This window comes from Gallinula chloropus, assembly GCF_964237585.1.
Source record: "Gallinula chloropus genome assembly, chromosome: 12".
NCBI lineage: Eukaryota > Metazoa > Chordata > Aves > Gruiformes > Rallidae > Gallinula > Gallinula chloropus.
In genome coordinates this window covers 14,432,696-14,460,473 of record NC_140097.1, presented here as the reverse complement: position 1 = coordinate 14,460,473, position 27,778 = coordinate 14,432,696, and the positions used below count along the sequence as shown (strand labels likewise).

At 42.9% G+C, this 27,778-nt stretch overlaps 1 protein-coding gene across 1 annotated transcript; it reads right to left on the bottom strand.

Moving 5' to 3' along the window:
* Window positions 1-248: 248 nt before the first annotated feature.
* SLC6A6 (solute carrier family 6 member 6) lies at window positions 249-27,486 on the bottom strand. Its single transcript, XM_084269841.1, has 13 exons — window positions 27,247-27,486; window positions 26,526-26,660; window positions 24,067-24,301; window positions 18,298-18,430; window positions 14,800-14,934; window positions 12,759-12,862; window positions 12,521-12,645; window positions 7,751-7,863; window positions 4,952-5,089; window positions 3,804-3,906; window positions 2,834-2,934; window positions 2,001-2,171; window positions 249-490 (listed from the first exon to the last, which is right to left on the bottom strand). The coding sequence occupies exons 1-13, from the start codon at window positions 27,473-27,475 to the stop codon at window positions 350-352; spliced, it is 1,863 nt and encodes a 620-aa protein (XP_084125967.1). The 5' UTR covers window positions 27,476-27,486; the 3' UTR covers window positions 249-349.
* Between the last annotated feature and the right edge of the window lie 292 nt (window positions 27,487-27,778).

The window sequence follows — 27,778 nt, the reverse complement described above, 5'->3', positions numbered from 1 at the left end:
CACCTAAAATTGCTTTCTGAGACTTGAATGTATTGCTGGCAAGACAATCAATTCAAGTGGTAAGGTGTATAATATTTAGAGATAAAGATATATATATTTAAAAAAACCCAATAATAGTAAATTCCTGTAATATGTCTAGTCTGATATGAAAGCTCTCCCTCTACAGAGAGACATCTGCTGTGATTACCTTACAAAATATTAAAAAAAAAACACACACAAAAAATAACTTTCTCTGTGAGAAATAAAAATAAATCCTAGTGCAAATATAAAGCTCTGTAAACCTGGTCCTATGAGAATCTATGGTTAGTAAACGGCAGTTAAAGCAGGTTTATCCTCTCACAGAGAGAGCTCACATCATGGTTTCCACAATGATATGAGTTGGCTTGATCAATCCGCCATTTGAAGTTCCATTGGGGCAGAAGGGGGTGCCACTCTCCGTTTCTTTGGACCACCGATTCACTTCCTTGGGGGCAGCCACTGCTTTTATCCTCTGTAAGAAAGAAGAAAAGCAAAGGTGAGAAAACCCAGCAGCCCCTGCATCTCCACGTGCAGGGTGGAGGATGTGGCAATCCACGGGTGGGGATGGTGCCCATCAGAGCCATGACTCTGCAAGGACGCGGGGACTCGGCTGCTGCGCACCGTGTCCAACCTTTGCTCAGCTGTGGAGCCTGATGTGATGCAGGCGAGCGAGACACGAGAGGGCATTCGTGGTGTTACCCAGCATCCTGCACGCTGGGCTTTCAGTGCTGCAGCTGCTGCTCAAATGACGTGCGTTCTCCTTCCTCATTTAGAAACAACTCTGCCTTTTAGCCCAGCCGTTCATTGCCAAGTGGCAACTTCTCTCCCACATCTCAGCTCACAAAGGAAGAACTAGATGGCATCTGACCAGTGTTTACTCTCTTTCCTTTCCTAACATGGTCTTTGAGGAGTGTTTTGGCTACTTTTAGACTTGTCTCTCAATTGATGGTGACAATGTAGGCAGGAAAATAAACACTCATGAAAATGCTCTGGCCACAGCTGAAAAAGACCATTAACACTTGGAGGAAAACAAATGCAAGTGTTTGTGCTTTGGGAAATGTTCTTTTTTTGTTCTATTCTCTCTTTTTTTCCCTAACCCGAAGTGTCCCACTTTCTCCTCCAAGAATACCCTGGGCTGCATTTAAGACCGTCTCATTAGGCAAAAACAAAACTAATCTGAAACCTTAGAAGAGAATGGCTAAATTTCATGCTTGCCCAGTCTCTAAAAAACTTTCCACTGGAAGAAAAACAAACCAGGAGAACCTGCGCTGACCCACAAAGGTTAAGAGACCACCTGCAAATCCAAATCTGAGAGAAATCTGCACCATTAAGTCTGATTCTGACCCAAAGTCTTCAAAAGATCAGGGCAATCCAGATCCAGTGTTTGTGTTTTGATGTAATTCGTTAGAAATTAAAAATAATTAAACTAAAAAAGCTAAAAAGTGAAGCCCACTGTCAGGAGGGTTTGACTTCAATTCAGTCCCCTGTAGTGAAGGCCATGCCTGAGAGCCACACAATCCACTGGTGGATCTGAATTTCCCTGAAATTCAATGAGCTCAGACTGCTGGGATTGACCCAGCTTTCTCTCCCTCTCTGTTATTTCTTCTTTGTAAGATGGTCCTTCCTTGTCCCCACGGGCTGGAGAAGAGACATCTGGCACTTGGAAGCACCCCAGTCCCCAAGCACTTGTCTGCACACAATGGCAACGATTTGCCAAGCTAGAAACCGCCGCAGTGGGACACGAGTAAAACCGCCTGGTGTTTGTCTGAAGACAGAAGGCTGCGTGTTTGTTCTGCTTCTACTGTTTGCCCAAAGGACAGGTGATCTTTAACAGCCTTATTTGCATTCACTGCAGGAGAGGCACCCAACTTTGCCCTACCTGGATAAGGTGGCAATTTTCCAAGCATTGTGCTTTCCTCTGTATAAACCACAGCAAGTTAAAGCTCCCTTTCCCCTCTAGACAGACAAGCCGTTGTTCTTACCTCAATAAGTGACCCATCTGACTGTATGATGCGGATGACCATCACCATAGGGATGCAGATCATGGAGGAAAGGGCAAGAACCCAGCCCAAGCCAATTGCCCAGTCTGGGTATGTGTAGACCTTGTTGTAGGTCAGTGGTTTGTACTTGGCCAACGAAAAGATAAAGCACCCCTGTGGATGAGAAAGGAAAAAGTGATGCTCAGCAGATGCTGAAAGCAGTATGGCTCTGGTGCTGCCACTGGCAGAAAGGCAAAGTTGAAGGATAAATATGTATTTTAAATCAGTGGGGGAATTATTGTTCCACTTAAATTATTTAAAGAGCATCTGCTTATGGGTAAAGCTGTTGCTTGACAATGCGGCGTTAAGCAACAGTGCTGAACAGCCACAGTACGTGGCCTCATCTTTTTCACAGCTCAAAGACTTGCTGCACACTGCGAGGGGCTTACTGGGGTGCTCTTCCCCATGAATGACATACTTCAAGCTGAGTGTCTGCCTCAGACTGCTCAAGCCGTTTTGTTAAATGTCCCATCACTTTAAGTAAGGACTGCTCTTTGGGAAGAGAGTTTTCTGTGTTGTGAATGCAGTATTTTGCCAATCTTAAGGAAAAAGAAAACACTCAAATGTAGACAACTGCAATTTGCACAGGCATAGCAGTGAGCTGTCACATTAACAGCTAACATCCGAGAAGATGATGTCTTTGAGGGGTATGTTCAAGCTGCCAGGAGCTCTTTAAAAATTGGACTCTGAAAGCAACTGCCTTCACTTGAGAAGCACTACGAGGCAGCTCGGAGCTGCTATGTGCAAGACTTGAAAGTGCCTGGGTCAGTACTCACCACGCAAAGAACTGGTGTGATCACAATCCAGCTCCATTTCATCCAGGGACCAGGTCTGTATCCAATCATATCCTCAATGGCATCATAAATATTATCAGCGCCTGTAACAGAGAGTAAGTGCATTGATCAGAGTCGAGCATATAAAAGCCATCTAAAGACTCTAAAATTACAGCTACTTTCCTACTCCCCCCAAGAGGTATTTAAAGGGAAGATGAGGATGTCAGATATACTGTTCAATGCTTCCAATGGCTGTAACTTCAAGATGATTTTCTCCTTGAGAAGCTCAGAGGTTGGAGGACTCTCATCTTATACACCCCTCATTGTTTAGATGCCCACTCTCCCCAGACTCTCAGTGATCTACATGCTGCTTCCACAGAAATCTGACTGATGCAAAACAAAGGTTTTGTTTGTTTTGCTTTCCTAAGGAGATGGATTACAAACAGAATCAGGGAAATGCCCAGTCCTAAGTGGCAAACATCTTCTGATCATTCCTCAGCTACCACCTCAGGCAGCTACACAGGCTACTGTCAGACCTGGGTACTCAGCATCTCCTAAAAATAAAAGGGACAAAATACACTTTTCTGTCAGCTTTCTTTTTCTATTTCCTAGTTGGTTGGCTTTCCCCTTGCAGACACTGCAGCTCTGAAAGGAAATTCTCTGAGAGACAAACAGAAATGTTCATGGCTGGCCAAACTTTCAACTTTCATCCCTAAACTTAACACAAGTAAATGCCTAATTGTGTCTTTATTAATTAGCAATGGAAAAAATACTAATTTTTCTGTGGAAAAACACTGGAGTTTGGCTCTATCCCAGATGCAAATTTGTCTCAAAGAGGTCAGTGCAAATTTATATTAATGGCATGTGTCTGTTGCTGGGAAGAAGATTCTGGGGTGGCTGACGATTAAATGTTTGGCTAGCAAAATCATCCCTGACTCATCAGAAGGTATGGGATGAAAGGATTCTCACTTACCATAAACCCAGGCTACAGCAATACATTCAAAGAATGCAACCCACAAAAGGCATACACCACTAGCTGCATAGTAGTCAAAGAGTTGAAAAACATACATGCCACCCTGTAAGAGAGACAGGACGGATTAGGCTCCAACAGGAAAAAACCTGAATACTCCAGGCTCAGCTCCCAGTAACATCTACCAACATGTCTTAATGATTGCTGTCTAATAAGAAGTATCAAGCAAGTACGTAAGGTAAATATTTAGCATTACTTTCCCCAGGGAATATGCTTGTTTACTACATGCATCCAAACAAGACGACGATTAAACAACATTAAGCTACTTAGTATAATCTACTGAGACACTTAAATCTTTCCTTCTTCGAAGTATTTTAGGATGGGCATTTATAGAAACAAATGATGTAAAGAAATAGCAGGACATCTCCTAACATTATTGCCTCCAAAATACTAAAAGTGGAAGCCAGTTCATGGGGTGGTCTTCGTTTATGGACTGGGTGGAAGGAATATTCTCGTGAGAATAGTTCCTTTTTTTCCTTTCTAACTCTGTTTATATTACACTGTTAGTCTCTTTGCTCTCACTACACCAAACTGTATATAACTGCACTTCTACTTGAAAAGCTGTGTTTGTCAGGCACTTCTGCTGCAGGTGCTATTTTAATTCCCACAATCATGCTCTTCCAGTTGTTTTCAAAATCTAGCTTGGATTTTATTTTGGAGATAAATATTGCAACAGTGCATCCACTGGAACATATTCCTGTCTTGTTTATATTAAAATAAATTCAGGGCTATTTGATACAAATCTGTGTAAACAAGATAAAAATCTCCTTCCCTGCATGCCCTGGATGGACTCTAAATCTGCTCTGCTGAAGGTTCCCAATGCCTTTCATCATTGGGAGCCAGATGTTAATACTCATATTCATGTTGATTAGTACCTGAGATTAGATTGAATTTAATGACATTTCATTTTCTGTTCCTTGACTGAAAAGGGGGGTGGGAGAGTGTGTTTGGATATATAGCTCCTTTTCAAAATGCTTTCAGATCTAGGGATGAAAGATGATCTGCAGATCTAAAGATCACTGCTCCTCTGAGTGGATAATTCTGTGCAGTCTCATTCATAGTTAAAATTGGTCTAAAAATTGGTTACTTACCTCAGTCACCATAGTTAGTCCCAGAAGATAGCTAAGGAAACATACTATAGCGATGAAGATTTCCCGTCGGTAACCCTTCCTTAGGAAGGATGGGTGCAGATCAACTAATGACGTGATCTGTCCTTCAACTTCAACAAACTAAAGGGGAAAAACAACAACAAAGAAACGTGACTTGAAAATTACCTGCCACGCATTTTATCAGGGCTCATACTTAAACAAAGGTTCCCCAGCACCACCCTGACTGTACTCTCTTGCAAAATACTGCTCTGAATAAATAAATCAGAAGCCATTCCTTTGTAACTCAGAGGTTGAAGCCTAGTGACAGTTTTCAGGTTGGAACAAGCTTTCAGAATTACCATTCATTTCCTAGTAGCCTTAAGAACCACCTAAGGGCCTCTGAAAATGCAAGCCACAAGGATAAAGAACCTAATTTGATGTTGGCCATTAAGAGGGATTTCTGTTGTAGCTGTTTCAGATGAACACAAGATGTGTGCTGGAAAAGAGGCAGAGCGAAAACACTCAAAAAAGCCTAAGCTGGGAGAGTACCAGCTTTTCTCATCTGCCAGAAAACCTCACAGGTACCAGTTAGGTTAATTCCACAACTGGATATAAATCTACTCTTGGGTCTGCTAGTGAAAATCCAGCCAAGAGAAAGCAGACTTTGATGTGAAATTGCAGCACTTCTTGACCGAACTTGTCTTTTCTGAACGTGTGAGCAGAGCATCTCTGACAGAGGCTCCGGGGTACTTCTGCAGCAGCAAAGGAGCTGTTCATACAGTTCCCATACAATGATTTGATAAACCATTTGCATGTGTGGACCAAAACTTAAGCTCTGAATAGATAAGCTAAAATTTTTACATTATCTAGCTTCAGGATAACTGTATTTGCACTTACTTGCCAGTGGAAAACTACCTGTAGGATCTGTAACTTGATTTAACTGAATAACCCAAACTGGATTTCAATACAAGTTTAAAGTTAATAAAAAATGAGATGCATTTCAGCCATGGAGAAAAGTGACTACTGAACTGCACTCAAACAAATCGGAAGAAGGGATCATTCAGCTAATCCGTACTTTCAGCCTGCCAAGGTACAAAAGCACCAAGTTCACTGGAACCATGAGGATATGATGGAGAACCAAGGCTGCCTCTTGCACTTCAAGTGGGTCCATTATCTTATAACTCAGGAATTACCATAGGGAGTCTATGAAAAGCTGCCTTTTCCTACTCAGTGCCCAGAAATGCCCTGTAACAACTCTACCCTCTTCAACAATGACCTGAAGCTTCATTCTGCAAATTCAAACCATCCTGCAAACACTCCACTGGACCTTGCTGCTTCCTGTCTTGTTACTTTGACTTCTGTGCAACTGGTTTTCTTTTCAAATGCAACCCTTTCCTTTGGGCTGATTTGATCTTAAACCACTCCAGCATTCCAGAAACCTGCTTGACTGCACTCCAAAAAAAAAAAAAAAAAAAAAGAAAGAAACCCCAGAGTGGTGGAGGAGAGAAATTAAGCGCTCCAATTAGTTTTAATCATTCTATGCAGTGAAGAGCTTTTTAAAATTACTAGACAGCTTCCAATTTGCATAAGCACAGGGCTGTTGAACCACAGCATCGGGCACTTTTACATTTACTTTGGAATGATTCAGAGTTGCTCACTGGAGTTCAAAGATTAAGCCGTAAAGAGCAATTTAGGGCAAACGGAATATCAAAAAAGTAAGAGATTAAGCACACAACAACTGGGTAAAAAAATCCATTTACAGTTCTCTCCTCATATGACAGAGCATTTAGGCTAAATGAACATTTCATCCTTACCAATTGGTTTTTTTTTTAATAATCTTAGTGATTTTCCATTTGAGTGTGGAAAGCTGCCTGTTGCCCTGAAAACTTCAGCAATTTCGAATGTGGAGTTACTGCATAATCCCTGGTCACCCATGTTTCCTTGTAAGAGGACTATCTAGAAATGATTTACAGGTTCTTTTGCAGTATTTAGTCCAACATTCCTACAAGCAACCGCTGGGAAAAATAACCCAACCTCTTGGACTGAACCTTTTGATTTTTTCATGCTGACTAATTAATAACAGTACACGCTGCAAAATCAGCACAGCGGAAACCTGAGACACTCTCTGGCCTGTTTGGAGGAATTGAATGTGCACTGGTGGCATGAAAGCCAGCAGGATCCCATGTTGCTTGGCACCTGTGAGCCCAAGGCCACCAGAAAGGCTGTGGCTCTGTTCTCTGACTGTTCATGAAGCCACCTTGGATGCATTGTATGAAATACTCTGTGCAGTTTGTGCCTCACAATGGCTTTTCCTTTTTGGCACTTGGCAGCTATCAAGGCCTGTATTCCTAGTAGCTATTAATTCTTACAAAGTGTTTTAATGATGGCAAATACACACTGCAGGTGATCCCAATGGCACTAAGCGCTCTGTGGAACAGACTGCTGCAGTCTCCTCTGGTTTAAAATGACAAAGCTTTTCTCCAAAGTAGAAAAATACTGCACCTTGACAAAAATAGTGGCATTTTATGGTCTGATGGGGACCGACCCTTAGGTTAGGGAATACTGCCCTGACTTGTGGGCTCCATTAACTCCTGATGACAAAGACTTGCTGAGCAGCATCACACTACGAATTGACAGTTCGAGATTGATTAAATGCAGCCCCTGCACTAAAACACAACCCAATGAATTCCTCTTACGCAGCACTGGAAGTATTCTCGTCTCAATCCCTGCCTGTAAAACCAGGCTTTCTCAGTCAGCAGGACTGAGACAATAAGCTACGTATCTCTTACCCATTGTACTCACCTGGCTATCCAGTCCAAGCAACAGAAGCATAATAAAAAAAAGGATTGCCCAAAAGGTGGGCAGTGGCATCATGGACACAGCTTTTGGGTAGGCAATGAAGGCCAGGCCTGGACCTAGAGAAAGAGAAAATAGGGAAGGGGGACGGGAGGGGAAGAGAAATAGTAAGTACCAGCTCTTTGGCAAAGGTAGCCACACTCAAATGCAGGAATGCCTGGTTCCGTTCAGATAAATCCAAACGCGGCTGGAAATACCAGGAGTGAAACAGTTTGGCTCTTTTATCTGAAATCGAAGCACGCATGACTACAGCAGAAACCACAGGCAAACCCCCGAGGCCATTGCTAACAGATCACCAGTTTTAACATCTGTCTCAAACATGCCAATAATGGAGGTGGTCCTACACCTGCCCTGCTCGGACACTGAATGGTACTGGGGTCGGGGGAGAAGGGGTGACCCGGGGGAATGGCAGAATCCCACTGCTAGCCCACATGGTCACAATGATGATGATGATGATGAAACTCTTTTGCATGCAGGGAAGGGACTCTGCTCCAAACATTCCTTGGGATCTTTGCTAATGCATCCTCTGCCTCACTCTAAGCAACCTCCAAACCCAACACAGCTTTTCTAGAGCGGGGTTTGCACTCCAGGAGCCTGCTCCTTTGCTTCTGCAAACCCTCACTGCTGCACTGCAGTGATCAGGCTACTCCTAGTTATATTAGCTGCGGTCCCTGAAAAAATTGCCTTCTTCTGTTAGGAACTGCTGTTGTGCCAAATCACTCTATATAAAATTGCTTCTCCATGCTGTCACATCCTCTGCCCCTATCTGGCCAGCCTAGGCAGACCTGCCACGGTGACGCTGAGTATGACCAACCCCAAGTGCAGGACGGATTGCAGCCGCCTGGGAGCACCAGCGGGGCTGGGACTAAAGCACCCAGTTCTCTGCCCTGGAAACCAAAGCCTTGAGTGCAAGGACTCATCACTAGACTGCGTCCTGTCTGCGCCGTGGACCAGATGGCGTCTCACTCATACCCACACACCGAGCATACGTGCAAGTGCTCTCGCATGCTGACCTGCAAAGGCGCTCTCACCTGAGCCAGGTGCTATCAGCTATCGCTTATGAGAGCTTGTTGAGAGAGGAAGAGCCCTCTCCAAGTGGGAGACAGGAACGCTGGGAAGCCGGCATTTAGGGCAGGCTCTCAAAGCGACCCTAGAAATTTGGTGAAGCTGACAAAAAGTTCTGAGGGCAGATTTAAACTCAGATTAAACCTGGAATACTTGGCTTATCTGCTTGTTAGATTTTTAAGGAGCCTCAAAACCCAGCATTTTCCAGGATTTTGAAGTGGATTCAAGAAATTTTCATTAGGAAAAGGATTATTTAAAAAAAAAAAAAATGCTGCAGTGTGGGGACAGAAATCTTATCTCTGATCTGTACAGAAAAATCTCTTAACACTGCTCTTCCTACCTCCCACTTTTTCTTTCCAACAAGAAAGATGGAAAAGGAAGCAAGAAAAAGAGGTAAAAAAAAGATGGACTTTTTTTCCAAACTAAAGAAACTTTAAGTCACTGAAAATACTTGAACAGAAATAAATACAAATTAGCCAACAATTGATCAACTAATTTTATTTAAGATTTTATACGACAGAAGATACCAAAAAATTGGTGAATGCCTCAAATTTTGGGGAGGGCTTTGCTTTTTTCCCCCTAATTCACTGGATACAGTGGATCCTCCTTGAGAGAGAACTGCTACCAGATGGTATTTACAGCTGATCTGTGCAATTGATGAGACAGATGTAAAACTGCTCTCCTCAAAACTTGCTGCAATTCTGTATGCTTTGGCCAGTGGAACTGTCCTTGCACTGTGATACAACCATGTGCCCTAAGCCCTGTGCTACCTTTGATTTTCCTTTGAAACGAGTGTTGAAATATAAAGAGAAAAGTCCATGTGGAAGACAATGTTCCTGGCATCCCCTGCACTGACCATAAATAATTTGAAAATTGTATTTAATTTGAAAGTCTGTTTCTCTGAAGGGGGTTCTGCAAAAGTGAAGCGGTTGTGGCTCCTATCAAGAGCTAACCAGGACTGCCACAATCCCAGCCTGCTTGCTGGCCAAGTGCTGCTGCTCTCTGCAGAGGGAGAGGACAGGCATTCAGGAGGCCCAGGCACTATAGTCAGACCTGCTTAATTTGAACATGACTGCAAATGGGATTTTTAAAAAAAGGCAGATTTTGTGCCATTTTAACACTGCTACAAATGCCACAGGTGGTAAAGTATTTTTTCCAGTCAAAGAAGCAGCACAGATTAGGCAGGACTCACTATGGCTTTGTGTAGCCTCCACCACTTTCCTCTCGTCCTTTAAAGTATTTTTGAAAAGAAAAATAATTGAGTGCTAACTATTGAAAGTCTCCTTTCACTGGGAAATCAGAGGCCTAATGTGACTGTCCTGTATGACCAAGCCAGTGAAGGCTGGAGCCCCCCGCACTGACAAGGGGGTTCCAGCAACACTGCACCAAGGTTGAATTTGGCACAGGTAAAAAATGTGGCCCTGAGATTACGCTGTCAGCAAATTCGTTGATGTTTCCCCCCAGCTCGCAGGGGGGCAAACAAGGGAACAAGTGGTGACACGCCTTGGGCAGGAGGGATTTAACTTGCTGCGCAGAGATGGGGAAAGGCAGGAGGTTTTGGTCCTGTGGACAACATCCTCTCCCCGGTGCTACGGCCAAATGGCTGCATGTCAGCTCACATTTTTCCTGACCCAGGGAAGCAGTTCTGACCTTGCATCGTCAGAAAACAAAACAGGCAAGGCCAAAAAAAAGAGGCTCAAGCGTTTGCTCAGCGTCCCTGAACTGAGACGTCAGCTGCCAGGCAGCAAGAGGCTTCCCCACAGCCCAGTGAGGGTCCTGGGACACTTGTCCAGAGGGACCAAATGGTCTCCAGCAGTTCTGTGTGTGATCTCTGCTAAGAAAGGCAGCAAGGAAACCCATGGGAAGTGGTTGGGATCATTTTGGTAATGTTTGCTATCATTTAAAAATGTCCCTCAAGATTTAGCTGAAAACCAGCCAGTGATAATGGGCAGCCCACTGAACTGCAAGATGGTTGCAGTCTCTGGCCATTAGTGACTAGGGCTGAATTTAAATAAAGTAGAAAACCTGAAGGAATCGATAACAAAATATGCAAGAAACTGAAAATCGAGCTCGGAAGCTAATCAGAGCCCTCATCCCTAGAATAAGCTATAAAACTCCTTTCAAAAACTGGGGTTTGAGCCATTAATGAAAAAATACTATGTAAACTTTAAGTCAGTTAGTTAATTTGTATTTAAATATTAATTAACAATGCAGTGTTACTATAAAATTGTTTCATTCTAAAAATGTCAAGCAACAGGAATATAACTGTGTGTTTATCACAGATTTAACAATAAAATTTAGAATAAATATTGGCCAGATAAAAACCTAATGTGGAAATATTTAAAAATGCTACTCTTGGAATTGATCCACCTACACATTAAAAAAAAGGGACTATTTATGATTCATTCAATAGGATTATTCCCTTGCTTCCTGTTTTCAAACAAAGCAATCAACCTCCGATCAAAATAAGCATTATGGCCAAGACCATTAACTAATTGCACTTGTGAGAGCTATGCCAATTGTAGCCACCCGACTCCGGCAGTGCCATCAGTGTCATTAGGTTTTCGTTAGCCCTTGTGAAGTGAGATATTTTTCTTAAAGACTTAACTCCCAGAGCCATGTGATTAGAAGATATATTGACTTTTCCTTTTTAGTGTGTGTTCACAGAGTAAAGCTTTCAAATACTATGCAGATGACTTAAAATTGCTAGGAAAAAAATATCAAAAAGAAATGCCAGAAGTGCACTCAGGTGACATTATTACTTGAATCTGGTTTGCTTTAAGCCTTATGGCTGTCAAAGCCTGATTTATTATTTTTGAATGGGAATTCCCATCTAATCTGTCTGTTGTACATGAAAACACATGGTTTTGTCCTGCCCTCACTGACAAGACATGCACAGAGGAAAAAAAGTCATTGTTTTGTCTGAGATATATTCACATGCTAGGAGGATTTAGCCTTCATCAGCTGCAAGTGCATAGAGAACACTTCTGAAACGCAGGAGGAACCTAAATGTACCCAGTTTCAAAATGGACTTCTCACAGTTCTGGCAACCTCACTCTGAAGCTACAGGGGACAAATACAGGATTGTGACAACTGGAGTTCCTGCGCCTGAAATGATCCACAAATCGACCCCAGGAGAAGGAGCTCTCTGACTTTTCTTGCCTTTCAGAGAACTTTGGGAATATATGCGTGTGTGTCCCTTCAAAAAGTCAAGGTAATATTCCCACTGCAGCGCTCCGCTCTCAGCAAGCCAAACTAAGCTATGGAAGAGACATAAACACTGGCTCTATTTGCATCTGAATGAAAATAAAGGTAATCTGAAACGAAGGATGGAATACATTTTTGAATCAATGACATTCTGGACCCTAGCTAACGGTGTGGTTACCTTTAATCTCAACTCAAATGGATTAGCATACTCTAGGAAACACGTTCGCTGCCCTGTTAATCAAGACAGAGTAAACAATACAACCCCGGCTAACCCTCACTGCTCTAGATGAAAGCCCAAATCGACAATGTGCTTATTTTTTTCTGGAGATTATGGGAAATCTGGTTCTGTTTTTATTGCTTAGATGTTAGCTGATTGAGTCTGCAGAACTTTGCTCACACGCTAGGCGGCAGTGCCCACCACCACTGCCACCAATACCATCGTACCTGACTCTGCCACATCAGCAATGTTCACCCCTTGCTCTTGTGCCATGAAGCCCAGGACGGAAAAAATTGCGAAGCCAGACACAAAACTGGTACCACTGTTCAGGCATCCCAGCAGCAAACAGTCCCTAAGTCACACATATGTCATGGAGCAAGTTAATTAAAAAAAAATTAACCCATTGTCCCTACTTTATTTACATCATTTAGCTAAAACACTAAACCCCCTTGGATGGAAACTTGCCTATAGCAGTTGTATTTGTACTTGTTGTAGCTCCCCAGGGAAGTCATAGCTCCTAAGCAGATTGCATATGAGAAGAAGATTTGTGTCCCTGCATCTATCCAGACCTGAAGGGAAAGATGGAAAGACTGTTATTACCTGCATCATTGCATTGCAAAACTCAATGCAAACACACAGTTCAAACTATGCAAAATCAACAAAATAATTGCTTCCATTGAGGGTGGTAGCTAAAGATCAGGGATGGAGGGAAAGAGAACATCACATTGGCAAGTTTGGCTTTTACAAGGAAAAGAAAATTGTTAGCGTCAGAGCCCACAAAAACATCATCCCTACAACAGTTCCTGTATGCCCTCCCCAGAGATGCTCAGTATTTCTAGTTTCTTAGTCATTCAGGTGATCCTTCCTGTTGGCGCAACAATAAACGCGTTTCAGTGCAATAGGAAATGCAAAAGTATTTATAACATCGCTCGCTTCTGTTGTAAATCACTTCACTTAGAATCAGATGACAGAGTCACTAAACTGAGGATGTGAAAAGCTTGAGAAACAGTTCTGTGTATTTGGTTTGTTTATTTTTCCTAGCTTTCTTGTTGTTTTTGTACCTGTTCAAATGCAAGATAAAAAGCCATAGGGGAGGGGGGAAAACAAGCATAATACAATGCACTTTATAAGATATGTATCTGGTCTTGGTCTCATGATTCTAGATTACATTAAAAAAATATTCAGAGTGAAGGAACATTACACTATCAATTGGTTAGTAAATACGCAGCAAGCTATCAAAATGCATCCATTGAATCCCATCTGTTCTCTTCTTTCTGCTAACGCAATTCTGATAACACCAGTAGAAACCACCAAGGAGTCAGAGTAACTGAGAATTAAGACTGTAGACCATTACCTCCTCCCTCCCACCATCGCTTCCCAGCACCTTGCTAACTGGTGTCTCCCTGGAGATGATGCTTTTGCTAGACGGTGGGAGGGGGCCTGCAAGCTCTCATGAATCGCTTCTACATTACCGGCTGATGCTCTGGGCTTAGGGCTAATGGTACACCATAAAAATGATAGAGTCCCATAAAAAAAAGATTCAATCATAAAATATAATGTCTCCTGTGAAGAGGGTGTCTTGTATAGGAGGGCAAGACCAGAGAATGAACCAAATTTCCATAACGTTTCTTTCAATTACACTTTTCCTATTTCAGTTATTTAGCTATCATTGGAGTCTTATTTTAACCAAATAGTCATTACAAAGAAATAGCAGAGACAGATGTAATTCCTTTCACCGTGACTGACATTTTGTTATTTTCAAAGATCCCTTATTTCTTTTTTAGGGGGTTGGAGGGGTGTGTGCTGCATTTTATTGGGGCATTTCTCATGCTATCATTAATGGCTGCAATTGGTGCTGGTCTGCTCAAGTGTCACATACTTGCACTCTGTGAGACAGACAGGATTCTTTATCTAATCACAGCATATCCAGAAAGAGTAAACCTAGCTCCCGCTTGCCAGCTCTAAGCAAATGGTAGTTCCTGTGTCGCAGAAAGCGTTTTTCTCCACATTTGCAATGGCTTTTTGTTCTTTTATTGTTTCATTCACTTCTTTCCCAATCTCCTCCTACTGAGCAGCGTGAGCTAAGTGACACTGGTACTCACAGTTGTTGCTTGTTGTCCCATCTGTGAAGCTCACGTGTCTCTCCTTTGACACTAAAGACTATCCTCATTTTAAAAAAAATGCATCTCCCTTACCTTACCAACAAGAAAGCTGAGATTGTATAACGGGACAGAGTCTACAGCCTCAGAGTCCTTTGACACAAAAAAAATACACACGCATACACACACATACATACACATGGAAAGATGCATTAACAGATATAACAGTGACCTTCTCAGGCAGATCTCTGGAAAATATAACCCAGCATTAATGTTCATGCTATATTTAGACCTCTAAAGACCATGGAAAAAAAGAATCTATTGCCATTACATCACCACCATCACCCTCCACCATCCATCCCCCTTTGCAGAGGAAATCTTCCCACTCCCCACTCCTGGTTCCGTACCTGTGGGTCAGCTAACCGTGAGATATCAGGATAAAGATAAAACTTGATGCCTTCTGCAGCTCCAGGCAGGGTCACACCACGGATGAGCAGAACAAGGAGCATGATGAATGGGAATGTGGCAGTGATGTACACTACCTGGCAATAAAACAAAGAAAAGAAAAAGTTCTGCTTAGTCTGTGGCAGTCACTGCTACACCTCCAGAATGAAGGGAGATCTAACAATAGGAATTTAAATCCCTGTCATACCTAAAAAGGACCCGACCCGAGTTTCTGTGCCTGTATTTACTTTACTCATCTTCATCACCTTAATGCTTTAGGCCTGGAGGCAATGCAGGTTCCTCAGTCCCTCCAGAGCCCCGCAGAGAGTGGCCATGTCACGCAGGCAGAGAACACGCAGGATTTGATACAACTCATGACTTCTGTCAGAAATTCTACCTGTGCCCTGTTTGTCACCCTCGCGTGACACGGGCACCTCTGTGAGGGAAGCTGAAGAGATTTCCTCACTGAGGGTCCCCAAAGCATTATCTCATTCTTCCTTTGAGCTTAAAACCTTCAAACTGTTTTGCAAACTCTGCTGCTATCTCTACCTTGGCTGCACAGCCTATAGGCTCCTACAGGCAATTTCACAAGGCACTTCTTTCAGAGACAAAGATAATTTGGTCTGTGCTCCTGTGCCTCCCTTCCCATCACCTTGAACACATGAACGCCTTCAAGTTGGCATCAGCCTCCACCATGGTAAGCTTCCAGTCCCATAACTTCATTCTTGCCCTTGCCGCCTATTCAGCAACATCATTATTGGAAACTAAGGCTCTATTCATGCAGTTTGAGAGTATGTCTTCATTATCTTTAACCTCTATTCCCACTCTCTTTGAATAACAGCCTACTTCTTCTCTTCTTGTTATCTTTTCATTCATTTGATGAAAGAGCCCTTTGCTTTAATCTCCTGCACGAGGGTTAATTGAACTTGCATTTGGAGAGTCCTATCTTTAGACCCACACTTTTTGACCTCCAACATTTTGTTTTCTTTGCTCATCAGTGTTTTATCTCATTTTTTACATAACCACTGTGTTACAATCAAGCATCACTACTGTCCAAGAATGGGCATTTTTCATGGAGTCAGATGATCCCCTCAGGTAATTACAGTTTGTTGCCATGACTTTAAATGTATTTTTGTTTTCCAGAATTTAACTGCAGCAAATCTCCTGGGATGCAACATTTTTCTTTTTAAGTGTGTCCTCTGAGAATAATGAGGAGAACTCAAAGCCTGCATTGCCATAATAATTCACAGAGCTGGACTGATTTCATAAAATGAAAGGAAATCTTTTTTATACACGTCCTTTCTAATTCTATCCTTGAATATTCTGTGTATTTTCAACTGACAAATAATGTGTATTACACATTAGTCCAGTTTCACCAAAATCAGGAGGAAAAAAGGGGGATTTCTCTGCTTTCCAATTTTTCTTAATATAAGCCAGGGCTATGAAAAAATCAAAGTTTTCCTATGAAAAATAAGATTCTTCTAACAGAAAATATTCACCTTGAGGTCTCTGCAGGAACTGAGGAAATGACACTCAGAAAGCATCCCTTATGCTGCAGGTAAAGATTCTCCCGTAAAGCTGGAGGACATGATCACACAAGTATTATTTTTCCTCCTGATTTCATGTTTATTTGTCCAATAGGCTACTACAAGATTTAAAAACGATGTCTTTTTTTTTTCCACTCTCCAAAGAGCTATTAACACGCTGGAAAGCAAGGAAGTGCTATAAACAACCGGCTACTAAAGTAAACTAGACTTCTTATATAATTCAAGTCCTCCATTAGAGTTTACAGTTTACTTTTGTTTGACCCCAAAGTTAATGGAGTCAACCAGAGACTTTCCAATGGTTTTGTTGGGCTTTGGCTCCACACCCGCACAAACTCAGGCGCTGCAGAGAGGAGGCAGCGAATTCCTACCAACTGCCTTGTCTTGGAAATTAAGGCTATTTTGCTGTATTTCCAGTACACACACATTTTTGGATAACTGGTTTTAACAGACTTGTTTTCAACCTGTTCTCTTCACAGGGGCTCGAAATAGTGTACTTAGAGGGAGCTTGGAAAAAACATCTCTCCGTGCTACTGCAACCTTTACCGAGCAGACACCAGGCTCGCCAAGGGAACTGCAGAAACATTCGCTTCCATTTGGCTACTGTGGGAGATTTACTGTGTTCACCTTTGCTATAAAACTTACACAATCCCCTCATCGGTCACATCAATCAGAGGGAACAGTCAAGCAAACATTTCTGTCAACGTATGCTTTAGAGGTGTGGAAGCTGTTCTGTGGGGCAAAGCTGGCAGGAATCCAGGGTAAGGCACCAGCATGATTTTAATGAGTCTCCATGACAGAAATCACAGAAAGCAAGACAGAAATGACAGTAAAGCAAGTAGTTTAGTCAACAGTGGAGTTAATGAGGTCTGGTTTCCTAAGGAGTTGTGTCTCCTGGTTGATTTTGCAGTATGTGACAAGGTAGACTACTCAGTGATGCTTCTGCAGTTGAGGCCTTTGCAGTTGCTCACTCCTGACTTCTCTGGGGGCTGATGAAAGGTGGGTTCATGCTGTGGCCTTTTTCTCAGGCAGGACACTAACAGGGCCACTCCCACACCTTGCTGACAAGAAACGTGTGGGAACTTAGTACTGGGAGACCTCTCCACCTCTATTAGACTTACTTGAAATGCTGCCTCAACCAACAAGTTTGAGAGGTAGGAGCTACACATATATACCTCCAAAAGCATTTTCTTATAAAAATAGGTTTAAAAACACTACTGCATGAAACGGGTGATAATATCATGTTTCATGTTGTTAAGTGACTGGCCAAGATTTGCTGTAATTTGTTTCTCGCACTGAAGTAGGATGAGGTTTAGGAATGATTTAACTGTTATCCTTTAGAGAAAAACATGATTCTAAAGAGCACACGATGAGACTAAAAACACAAACTGGCCAGGATCTCTGTTAAGAAGAGTGCTTCTAAAAGAGTACCTAAGTTTAGTCTTCTGTGTCTGCACAGAGCTCTTCTGTAAGTGAGCGGCATTTCAAAAATGCTATGCATCCACCAGTTTCCACTGACTTAAAACATCCCTACCACAGCTATGTTAACATCCACCCTGCTGCACTGAGAATGAACTTGGCCCGTGTGAGAGCATGGACAGGGAGCGCAGAGCACCACACATCACAAGCCATGCTCAGGACATGCATCAGTGGGATGCTCATCCCCAGAGAGGCAAAGTGGTACTCAAACTATGCTTGTATCTGCTTCCCAATACTGTTCCAGTAACGGCTACTTGACTCATGGGTATTTTGGGCCCTGGCAATGACTTGAGAAAGTCAGTTGAATCTGAATCCCTCTCTTATTCACTGCAAAAATACCTTTTTTTTTTTCCCCAGGGACTGGTGAATATCTTTAAGAACAGCATTACTAACCTCTGCTAACTGAAATAGTTACAAAAAGAGGCACAGAGCACTTACTTTCCCAGTGGATTTGACTCCTTTCCAAATGCAGAAGAAACATATCACCCAGACGAGGAGAAGACACAGCGCTAGATCCCACTTGATAATACCAATATCTTCAATTCCTGAGGACAAGCTCAGTACATTGCGCCTGCATATGCGAAGGGAAACAAAACAAGAGAGATGCAGGGACTCAGTCAATGCAGAATCTGGTTGCGATGGCCGAGGATACATGATGGGGGGCAGGATGCAGGGGCAGACCCCTGCCCTTTGAATGTGGCTCGCTAAGTCAGTGTGGCTTACGTGAGCACAGCTCAGCTTTGCAGCCCTATGCTTTCCCTAGGCCTTTGGCACTCTTTTACAGTATGTTACACAGCATTTCATTTTAAGCTCTTTTAAGCAGATTGTGACCACCTCAGTATCAGACAAGAAGTACACTCAAAGCACTGCAGCTTTCACATTTGCTCCCTTGCAGACGTGAGACCAACTCGTCCCAGCACCGCCACAAACCCCTGCTCTGAAGCTGTGTGACCACACTGCACACAGTGTCTCCATCGTGGACACTTGTAACTGGCCTTCATCTGTGTGCTTCTCCTCCTTTTCAGTTCAGCAGCATGGAGTGAAGGGAAAAAGCCATGCAAGGAACTGTCAGGCCACACAGCTTTGCAGGGTGAAGGCTGGAGCCATTACCCATTCTCCTCTGGTGGCCCCCAGCTCACAAACACTGCCTGGGCGCGTGGCTGTCTCCCCTCAGTACTGCTGACACCAGGCTCTTGTTTAGCTAACTCCAGATATTTGGTAAACTTTATTCTGTCACTTAGGTAAATAAATAAAAAGAAATTCCTAAACTGGCTCGTAAGGGAGCAACATTTGATTGTCAAAATAATCTGTTCCTGAGGGGAAAAATTCATTAAGGCTCCGCTCTTTCAGTAATTGCCTTGGGTCACCATTAAGTACGGGTTTAAAACTACTGGTTTAGTATCATGCAACATCCACTGTCCTCACACACTGGACAGACCTTGTCATACCTGACAGTTCATTTGTCAAATGCATACAAAAGAACAAACTGTTTCTTGCTGCTTACTTAGCAAATGAACCTACTAAACTCTGACAGGTTTCTGAAAGGTTTTTTCCTAAGTGAAGGAGAAGTTTGACCTCAATTATAACAGAAATACCTTGCCTCAAGACTAGAGAGATGAACTTGCTACCTAACAAATTGTTAATTAAAACTTGTTTTCAGACAGATGTAAAAACCATCCCCTTTCCTTCATCTAAGTCATAGGGCGCAGAGACCCCAGCAGTCTGGGGTGTTGAACCAGGGTCAGGCCCACAAAGAATGGCCTGCACAGCTTTGCCTGTGGATCCCGTACAAGACAAACCACTGTGGTTTGTATTTTCCCCAGCATCAATTAAACTTGGTGGGTTGGTGTTGGTTTTTTTTTTTTTTTTTTTTGCTATTGCCATGGTAATAACAGTGAATGAAGTCACCTATGGAAAATCTGCAATTAGTTTTTGGAAAAAATACCAAAACTGGACCAACCAGTTTAATAGGACTCAAACCCTCACCCATCTGTTTTCTGCCTCTGTTTGCCAAATTCACTTGGATTACCTGTGTGAATATGTTCTCATACCAAATGCTTTGTTCTCTCCAAATGTGTGTGTATTTTGTTATGGAAAAGGACTAATGGCACCAGACAGGCTAAGTCTGCCCTAATCAGCACAGCTATTCAACAGTTACGAGAAAACCCTTGGTAATGAATATTTGGCATAAAGTTTGCAGTCCTGGTTCACCTGAGCCTAGAAACCCAGGGAAAAACCTGCTGTGTGTATACAAAAGAAGAAAATACATTTATAAGATGACAAAGTTCAGCTGCAACCTTCTGTGGCTTTTTAAAAAATAAATGGCAATTTTCCAATCTAAGGGGCAGTTAATATTAAAAAGCCAACCTATAGAGCCACCTCTCAGGAAGCCATGAATAATTAACTGCAAATGCATTTTGGAACAGGGAGCTCTATTAATGCATTCAACTGAGACTTCTTTACCTTTTATTAAGAGAACTAAACACAAGTGGTCATTGCAACTGGAGTTTGCCCCAGCAATCCTTTCAAGCTTTTTTGGAGGGCACCCCAGTGTGTTCCTGAGAGCCAGATATGTTGTTTTTCTATGGTGAGGCAGCATGTGCACGAAAGAGTGTGCTGGCTTTCTCAGTCCTGGGGGTATCTCATCTCGCGAAGACCGACAACCTAAGGAGTCTGCTCAGAACTACCAGGGCAGCCTCAGCATTAAAATCCTTTCATGAAATTGAATTCAACATATTTTTGCAGCAGAAGCACCAAACCTGGATTTGCAATACCCTGAAAACTCAAGTTTGGAAGGAGCGCAAGCCAGGCTATGCTGATAGCTCTTCAATTCTGTTACACAACCCACTGCTGATTAGATTCAGCCAAGCCTACTCAACTAACTTCATGCCATTTAAGCATGAAGTTGTTCTAATTTATAGTCTCGATGCTGTCATTAACTGTCACTCATATATAATCAATGGGACAACAGGCTGGGGCTGAGTTTGTTGTAAACATGAGATCCTGAACCTTGTTCATACACTAATATGTGCTAGTGATGTGCAATATGGAAACGTAATAGGAGCCGTAACTGGCTCTAGAACATAAACAAAAATAAAATGAGGAGAGTTATGCAATCTGTGAAGGATATTCCAGCTCGTTAATCAAGTGAATGTGGACAGGACCTTTTGTACCAGCAAAGGCAAAGCACCCTTTCATGTTGGATGGACAAGAATAACTAACACTGAAGCAGTTGTACCAGAAGGCTATTAGAAGGAGAATATGAAATACATTTTAAAACTCTCAAGTTTGCCCCAAAGGCAGAGACAGCTGCCCTAGATTTTGTTTAGTTTTTGTATTACTCTCTTTGGGATTACATGCCAATAGCATGTGATGGTCTTTCTTGGGATTTGGACGAATAAAGTCTGCTGATTAACAAATATTTATAAACAATTGGCCAGCACCAGACAATCAGAGGTTTTGTTCAGCCATAATTACCCCATAACACTTATCCCGTATGTATTAATACGTGTGTAAGCCTGCAAGGTTCTGGACTTTAAAATAAAATCTTCAGAAATAAGACCTGAAGCATGTGATACCAAGAGGTAAGTCTCCTGATACAAAGCCAGATTTGCTTAACCCCCTTTTATTGCTGCTCAAGCAAGCATGTGATTTGCACAGAACATTAATTCAAATGAACTGAAATGTCAGGCTGCACTATATACATCCAGCCAGGCTGCGAAGGACACATGTTATTCAACACGAAGAGGTTAATGCATCGATGTGGTCAATTATAGCTGGGCAGCGTTAGTTTTACAAAGCAATACTGATGAGGACACTACATAAATGTCCCACAATAAAAATGGCATTGGGTTTCAGAAACCAAATACTCAAAGCCCTGAATTAAATTGGAATTAATTATGCCACAAAGCAGATGGATATCTTCAGTTAAAGACTATTTATTGACCTGTCCTTTCAACGTGGGTAGCTGGCTGGCTGGCAGCTGGCACTGTCTATGATGGCAAGTACCTGGAAGTTCTTCAAATAATTTTTAATTTCAGAACTCTAAAGAATGGTAGCATGGCTGGGGAAAAACTGGGGTACTAAATGCTTGTACCATGCCAAAACTATGCTACTTTAATTACCACAGTGCTGCGTGATCTCTGTCCTTACTTTAAGACACCAATAGTTATTTATGCAGAGAGAACAGCTATTTTTAATACTTCTGTAAGTACCGTGAGTCCTGAAGGCAGCTTGCTCTGTTAAGGGCAGTTTCACTCATGATGAAACAGTGAGCTATGGACAGTATGTCTGTACGAGAAGCATTACAGAGCCAGACTCCTCCCTAGCATGACTCCAGGGAACAGTCCAGTTCACGACGTTTAAATCTGCTATTTGAGGACAAAAGTTAAAGTGGCTGCAAAGTGCAAGGAGAGCTGCCCCTATGATACTAACTGCTGAGCAACCTTTGCTCCAGCTGTGCTGCAGAAATAGTGAGGGCAACACTGAGGGAAGGAAAAAGTGCTGTGAAGATCAAGGATTTGTCCTCCAGCCTCACGCATCTCCAGCCTGACCACATCTCTCAGGCTGTGTCTATGGGAGGATTTGGTTCAGCTCACAGGGGAGTTTTGAGGACAAAAATTTGGGTTATTTTAGAGGAACTTTAACTAAATGCTTCACCCCTAATGCACTCCCATGGGGGCATCGTTCCACCAAACCCTGGACAGCTGCCCTGCCATAAAGGCCTCCACCTGTGTTGTTACCCAAGGAAAGCTCTGGTGTCGCCTGAGGTCCTGGAGCCCCCACCCTTTCACTCCCAGCCCTAATTCCTTCTCCTATGGTATATCCAGTCTCCTGAAGTAGACATGCTGCCTGGGCAGACAGCTGGGCCCATAAATCTGTGCATTACAGGGGAGGAAGTTTCTAGAACAGCAGGACAACCCTGTGGCCACATCAGGAGACAGCTTAAAAATATCCCCTAAAATACCCAAAGGTACCACTTAACAAACCTTTTCCAACTGCCTCCGTATTTACAAGGGAGGAAGTCATTGGGAAAGTATGTCACTCAACATGGAAACGCAGCGCACATGGCACGGTGGAGATGGCTGCTCTTAGAGCCTGCAACCCGCCGTGTCTCACGCGGGTCACCAGTGCCTCCTGTCCAAGATCCAATCTGCCCTTTGTATTTTGGCTCTTGCATTACAAATTTTAGCACAGTGCATAAGAGTTGGTTTTTTTTAAAACCTAACACATGCCAAATATCTTCGGCATGAACATCATCCCTGCTGGGGCTATTGGCTGACACTTCTTTTTAAAAATAGAGAAGTAGGTACAAGTTGATCAGGGACCAAACTGGACTTTAAACATGCTGAGAAAGCCAAGCTGGGTCAGAAACGAATTCTACTCTTAATTGACCATCTGATCAAGCCAAGCCAAGCCAAGCCAAAAAAAAAAATTCTTCCTGAGCTATTTGTAGATCCTTTGGATTTAAGTTTCCCTACAGGTGTCTTCCTCTGTGCTATGTTTTGACACCTAAATAAACACATGGAGGTTTGAGGTCATGCCTGTTCAGAAAATAGGAGAGAAATGGGAATAAGAAGCCTAGGTCTGATGAAATCCAGGCATCTGGCAAAACAGTCTCCTCAGAGACTGCAGAAAAAAAATGTAACAAAGATGACCTGAGAAACCTACAGCACAGGACAATGTTCACCACCTCTGTCAGTTTTACTGCTGAGGTCAGTGCCTTGCATCATTGTCAGACTGAGAAGGGATGTGTTAGAGCTTCACAAAGTGTACTGCAAATGCTAAGAGCTAGAGAAGGGGAGAGGCAACCATAACGGGGGCGATTTATCACCATTTCCACTGTAAATCCCTGTTATCAGGGCATCTGAGTGATGTGTTTCTGTTCTCATCCTGCATTCAGAGAAGCCCATCCAAGGAGGAAACAAGTTTTCTTCCAAACCAGACATTGCACTGAGCTTTTAGGGCTCCTTGTACGCTCTAGGATGAATGCAGTTATACATCTAACGCCTTCCTCCACCACTCCCAGACTTAGCAGTCTGTCTCAAGATGGGCGAGAACCAGTAGTAAGCCAGCCAAACAAGTGCCCCTCATAGCAATTTTCTTCTCCTACCTAACATCCCCCACAGGGCAACTGTAAAATCTGAGGCCTGGCTTCATCCACGCTGCTGAAGCGTCCCAAAGACACCTCGAAGAAGGGGTACTTACTCCCAGAACTCTGTGACAGGAGACGTGAAGTTAGTGGCATTCAGTGATATCCAGAGTGTTTTGTTCTTCCTGAGAGTGTCTTCCACACAGGTTGGTGTGTTCCATTTCTGGTGGCAGTGTGCCCATGGCAGGACGCTCTGGAACGACTGGAACAGGTAGTACAGTCCCCAGGCCAAGATCACGATGTAGTACACGTTCAGAAGGGACACAATCACTATGGAAGCATAACCAATTCCTGGAGAGAGGCAGACAGAAAACAAAGACGTGACAGCTGCTGCTTGCCAGGCTGCCTTGTGATTTCGTGGAGCTGGTGCTATTCCCACGGCATTGTGGGCTTGTATTATGTTGTATCACACTGCTGATGGAAACTCAACTCAGCTCAGCTCAGCTCAACCTCATGACACCCACTCTGACTTAGTGTTGGCACTCAGGGCTGAGTTTCTGGCTGTGGTTTGCTGAGGGGAGGTCTGCAGGACATCTACCCAGTTTAGCACTAACCCAACTATTTCAAGGGACAGTAGAAAGAAGTCAAGGCATCACACTTTGCTTATTTAGGATCTACACCACCTCACTTCTTAGGTACCTACATGGGCAACCTCATTCTTGCCACAGTCTCCCAAGCCAGCTTCCTTGGACGCAGCGTGGCTGGGCAGCCGCTGCAGTGCTCACACTCAGTGACTGGCTCTGCTCAGTTTATGTGCAAAAAAAGAAAGAAAAAGAGTTACTGAATAAGCTAAGAAGGAAAATTCCAAAGCTATCAACGTGAAAGCTGCTGTTTCTGCACCAATTTCACTTGTAAAAAGGAAGCATGATATTTGTACCTGTTATAGTTAATTAGATCAATGTTTAACTCTGCTATCAATATTTGACAATAAAAAAAAATGTTCCCTGTTTGTTTTTTAAAAGCAGGGTCACGGGCAGATAAGGGTGAGTCCTACACAACTTCAGAAGGTGGCAGAATACTGTTCTAGTGGAGGCTTTAATTAAATGGCATAACTCTTTTCCCGAGTCTGCTATCTCTCTCCTGGCGCAGCAGTTTAGCTCCACTGGCAGATTCATGCTACATATTAAGTCAGAAGCAGTCACTATTTTTTCATATGCAAAATGAAGTGACTCTGAAAAGTCCCTTTTCATGAAAATCCTTTAGCTTTAAAAAGCTTACAGTGATTACCATTTAGGAATATCGGGGGGGGGGGGGAAAAGAGATTTCCCTAAAAACTTAGAGCAGCTTCTTACCAGAGGACAGAAAGCCCATGAGGTTCCCTTTAGCATCACTCACACCTCTTGTTTTAGAGTTTCAAACCTTACTGCAGCAGGCGTCTTCACCACCAGAGATTATTTTTGTGCCAGGTGAAAACAAGTGGTGAAAACAAGCCGAGAAAGTGCTATTTATTCAGCACAGCTGCATTTCATTCGGGATATACAGCCAATCACATTATTAGAGCTACAGTTTCTCTTTATGGGCACCTGGGAGATTGCTATTTAAACAAGACACATTCCTTCCTCCTCCTCCTTAAAAAAAAAAAAGGCTTCATAAAAGTGGGAGGAGGAGGAAGAAAATGAAGCTAAAGCAGCACAATTACATCAGCTGCAGCAGCATTTTGAGTATTAGGTGGGAGTGTGAGCCATGGAGAAAGCCCTCGCTTCTGCCTGGGGTGACATAAAGGGAGAGAGATGCCTGGAACGGCGTGGCAGAGAGAGGTAGGGACACGTCAGCGTGAAGTGCCCACTCTTTCCCAGTGGAATTTGAAGAGTGATGCTCTGTTCAGTGTAATTACTCCAAATTATTCTGCCTGTGCTGTCTGGCTCTAAAGGGTAATCAATACACAGGATAGGCATCCTTGGTAATTTTTCTAACCTGTCCTTCATTTTTCACTCTAGTTCACTTCCAGAGCAGCATTTGTATAGTTCCTATGAGTGGTGGGTGATTCTTCATTTGCTGACAAAGGCCTTTCAATAACATCAGAACAACACATCTGTTTGCCAGGACCTGCTCAGTTATGTCAAAAATCCTGTTCCTGAATCCCACCAAAAAATGCTGTTCAGGTTCTGGCTGTACCAGGGAATGATGCCAATGATAAGCTTTCACAGGGCAGAGGGATTCTGATTTCCAGAGCAGAATAATGTTTTGAAGATGCTTTCACTAAGGCCAGTCTAGCCTTCCAAAACAGCGCTTTCTCTGATACCTGTGAACAAAATGAGCAGTTGCCTTTTTATGGTGTAATATGCGATTTCTTTCTTGCTTATTGGCAGTTCTGCCAGTTAACAAGACGATAGCATCAAAATCAATACCTTACTTTGTCCTTCAGACTCTCTGACTTCTACCTTTCCAGGAACCAGTACCATGCCCTCAATTACTACAGCAAATAGCTGACTTAATGGACACGAGGAGAATAGTGTTGCTGCACATTGTTTACAGAGGTGTCTTTAAGCAGTAAAGCGCAACGAGATGTACTAACCAGTGAAAATAGGGCAGATCTTTTCCCAGCATGTAATTCCACCTTCAGAGGTATACTGTCCTAGCACCACCTCCAGGAAAAACACGGGAAGACCTCCCCCAAACAGGAAAATGAAATAAGGTATAAGAAATGCACCTGTTGAGAAAATATAATAGCACAAAATTGAGGGGAGGTGAGTGAATATTGTCTAAAAAGTGGCAACAAAGAAAGAAACATACCTGACACTTTACTATCAATATACAATAATCTTATTTTTCCTGCAAAAGGAATCAGTATATACAGCTAGAAAGGGCAGTTTCTTACCTTTGTAAAGTGAAAATCTGCAATAACAATGTGGTTAGGCACACAACAATTTCACGTGGCTCACAATGCTCTTATTCTGAATTCCACTGGTCTGAACATACACCTACTGGTATATAATATATGACATATAATAATGTAATGTATAATAATATAATATCACATCTTTTGCTTAAAACTCAGACCGATTGTAGCAGAAGTAAAAGAGCAGAAAAGGTTTAGCAGTGCAAAATTTAAAATTCCAAATTAAACTTTAAGAAAAACTATTAAGCAATAAAACAATCTCTCCTGAAGGCTGGTGAAGAAGGCAGAGAACAGATGTGTGAATGTTCTTCTTCTAAAAATTAGATGAAGGCCCTGAAAAATAGTAAGCACGAGGCAGGCAGACTGATTCATGGGAAGGAAACAAAGCAATACTCACCTCCGCCATTTTTGTAGCAGAGATACGGGAACCGCCAGACGTTGCCTAAACCAATAAATCCACCAGCCACAGACAGCAGAAAGTCAATCTTGCTCGCCCACTTCTCCCGCTGGGGCGGCTTTCCTTCTGCCTCATCCTCAGGCCGTGTCCCCGGGCTCTTGCCAGGGGAAGGTTTGAGGATGTCCTTGTGGAAATCTTTCAAGCACTGAAGCTTTTCCTTTGTTGCCATGTTTCTGCTTTCTACATAGAAAAGAAGAAAAAAAACCTTGGGTTTATTAAACAGTCTTCCCTGGTTGAGGTCTCTAACACTGCAAGAACTGTTTCACCAAACTCATTCCATAAAGAACAGTGCTGTTTATCAAGCTGAGACATGCAAATACATCTGCTGCCTTTGCTGACCAGAGGTGACAAGACACCCCTGGGCTCTGTTGTCACCTTTTGCAGCCAATGTGATGTAGGGCAGAGCAAAGGTTTGAGGCTGCTGCTGACCTGCTGGCTGCAGACAAAGGTGTGTAAAGACTGCACACTGTAG